Source organism: Sphaeroforma arctica (genome assembly GCF_001186125.1).
Source record: "Sphaeroforma arctica JP610 unplaced genomic scaffold supercont1.6244, whole genome shotgun sequence".
NCBI classification, from domain to species: Eukaryota; class Ichthyosporea; order Ichthyophonida; genus Sphaeroforma; species Sphaeroforma arctica.
Window position 1 is genome coordinate 1 of NW_014034314.1, and position 1,706 is coordinate 1,706.

Below are 1,706 nucleotides of genomic sequence, written 5' to 3' on the forward strand. Positions count from 1 at the left end.
TACCCTAAACCCTCAACCCTAAAGGACATAGAACATACACGAGTGTGCCTATAGATACATATACTTATGCCACATTCACGGATATATTAGATGGATGTGGAAGTATCATATAGTCAGACATATATACATTACCCACTACAGTCCAACGTATATACGTAATATTATTGCAGTCAAACTACAGAGCTCTTACACTCGTACGTACATCTCTATATGCTGTTCACGGCCTTTGGCAGTTTCCTAACGGTTTATACATATACGTATATGTGTCTGTAATATACTAGGGATGTGTACATACGCACACACATACGTACATCTCTCCATATTGGTCGCGACCTTTGGCAATCACCTAACTGATCTCGCTTCATATATACACGTACACGTATCTGCAATACACTAGGGATACAGGAGACACACACATATATCCGCAGCCACTGAACCGTCGCAGTAACGACACGACAACGCAGAGGAGTGATACGGCCACAGACGGAGATGCCGATGGAGTGCCTGGAGTAGTGTTGTTCACGAGTTATCGGCTGTTGTTTGTGAGTCGCGATAACCCGTCAATGGTATGTCAATATCCGTATAACCGTATGCTGGAACGTCTGTCTTCAATAGAATGTATTCGTTCAAATAGGATGTATACGTTTACTTCTATCGGTAATTGGCATCAGAGGGGTCTTATTCACCAGTTGTCGGCGGTTGTGTGTCACGTATATCCGTATGCTTGAATGTCTATCTTCAAATATATAGTATTCGTTCGAATAGGATGTATACGTTTACTTCTATCGGTAATTGGCATCAGAGGGGTCTTATTCACCAGTTATCGGCTGTTGTCTGTCACGTATATCCGTATGCTTGAATGTCTGTCTTCAAATGGAATGTATTCGTTCGAATAGGATGTATACGTTTACTTCTATCGATTATTGGCACCAGAGGGGTCTTATCCACCAGTTATCGGCAGTTGTTTGTCAGTCGCCACATCCCGTCAATGGCAATGGATTGGCATGAATGATATGTTATTCGTATACCTGTATGTCCGTCGAAACACCGAATGGTTTCGTATTTTTTTTGATCGATTTAGATAACAAGACTTATGCAAAACAATCTTTTTAGGTCTGTTGATGCAGACCAATCTCTTAAGTGACTGTGAATAGGAACATCAAATTATGATGTATTTTTGGAACGCTTAAATCCTCAGACTTTTATACAAACCAATTTTTGTTGTTGACTCCGCCCCCGTTTCTATGCTCACTTTCGTCATTTCCGTTTTAAAAGATGGGCATTGCCATGAGCGCCAAGTGAATGAAAGTAGAGACCAACAAACACCAACGCACAGTTCTGTGATACAAGCAAAAACAACATTCAGGTTCAAATCCCCATTTTGCATGCCAAATTCAACCCTCTGATGGACTCCTTGCATGTTTTGTGCCATTTAACGTTCAGATCCCAAATTATGTTTACCAAATTTAACCCTCCTTGCAGGTTTTGTGCCAATTTCCGTTCCAAACTGTGGAGAAAATCGTCAAGCACAAGGCTGTGTACGAATTTTTGCTCAAAGATTTCCGGATTGTGAACTTGCGAATGCTGGAGAAAGGGCGAAATGCGGAAGAGAGCGAGGCGATAAGGAAGCGTATTTATTTTATCTTTCTTTCTCGTGTGAATCTGAAACCGAACATACAGGTATGGTATAACAATATATGCATGGA

The 1,706-nt window shown here is 41.1% G+C and overlaps 1 protein-coding gene across 1 annotated transcript; it reads left to right on the plus strand.

Moving 5' to 3' along the window:
- Nucleotides 1–397: 397 nt before the first annotated feature.
- Nucleotides 398–1,302, plus strand: SARC_15520 (hypothetical protein; the record flags this gene model as incomplete). Its single annotated transcript, XM_014290365.1, has 2 exons — nt 398–566; nt 1,276–1,302. Coding segments are annotated over 2 exons (196 nt in total), but the record flags the coding sequence as incomplete, so codon positions are not given.
- Nucleotides 1,303–1,706: the final 404 nt, after the last annotated feature.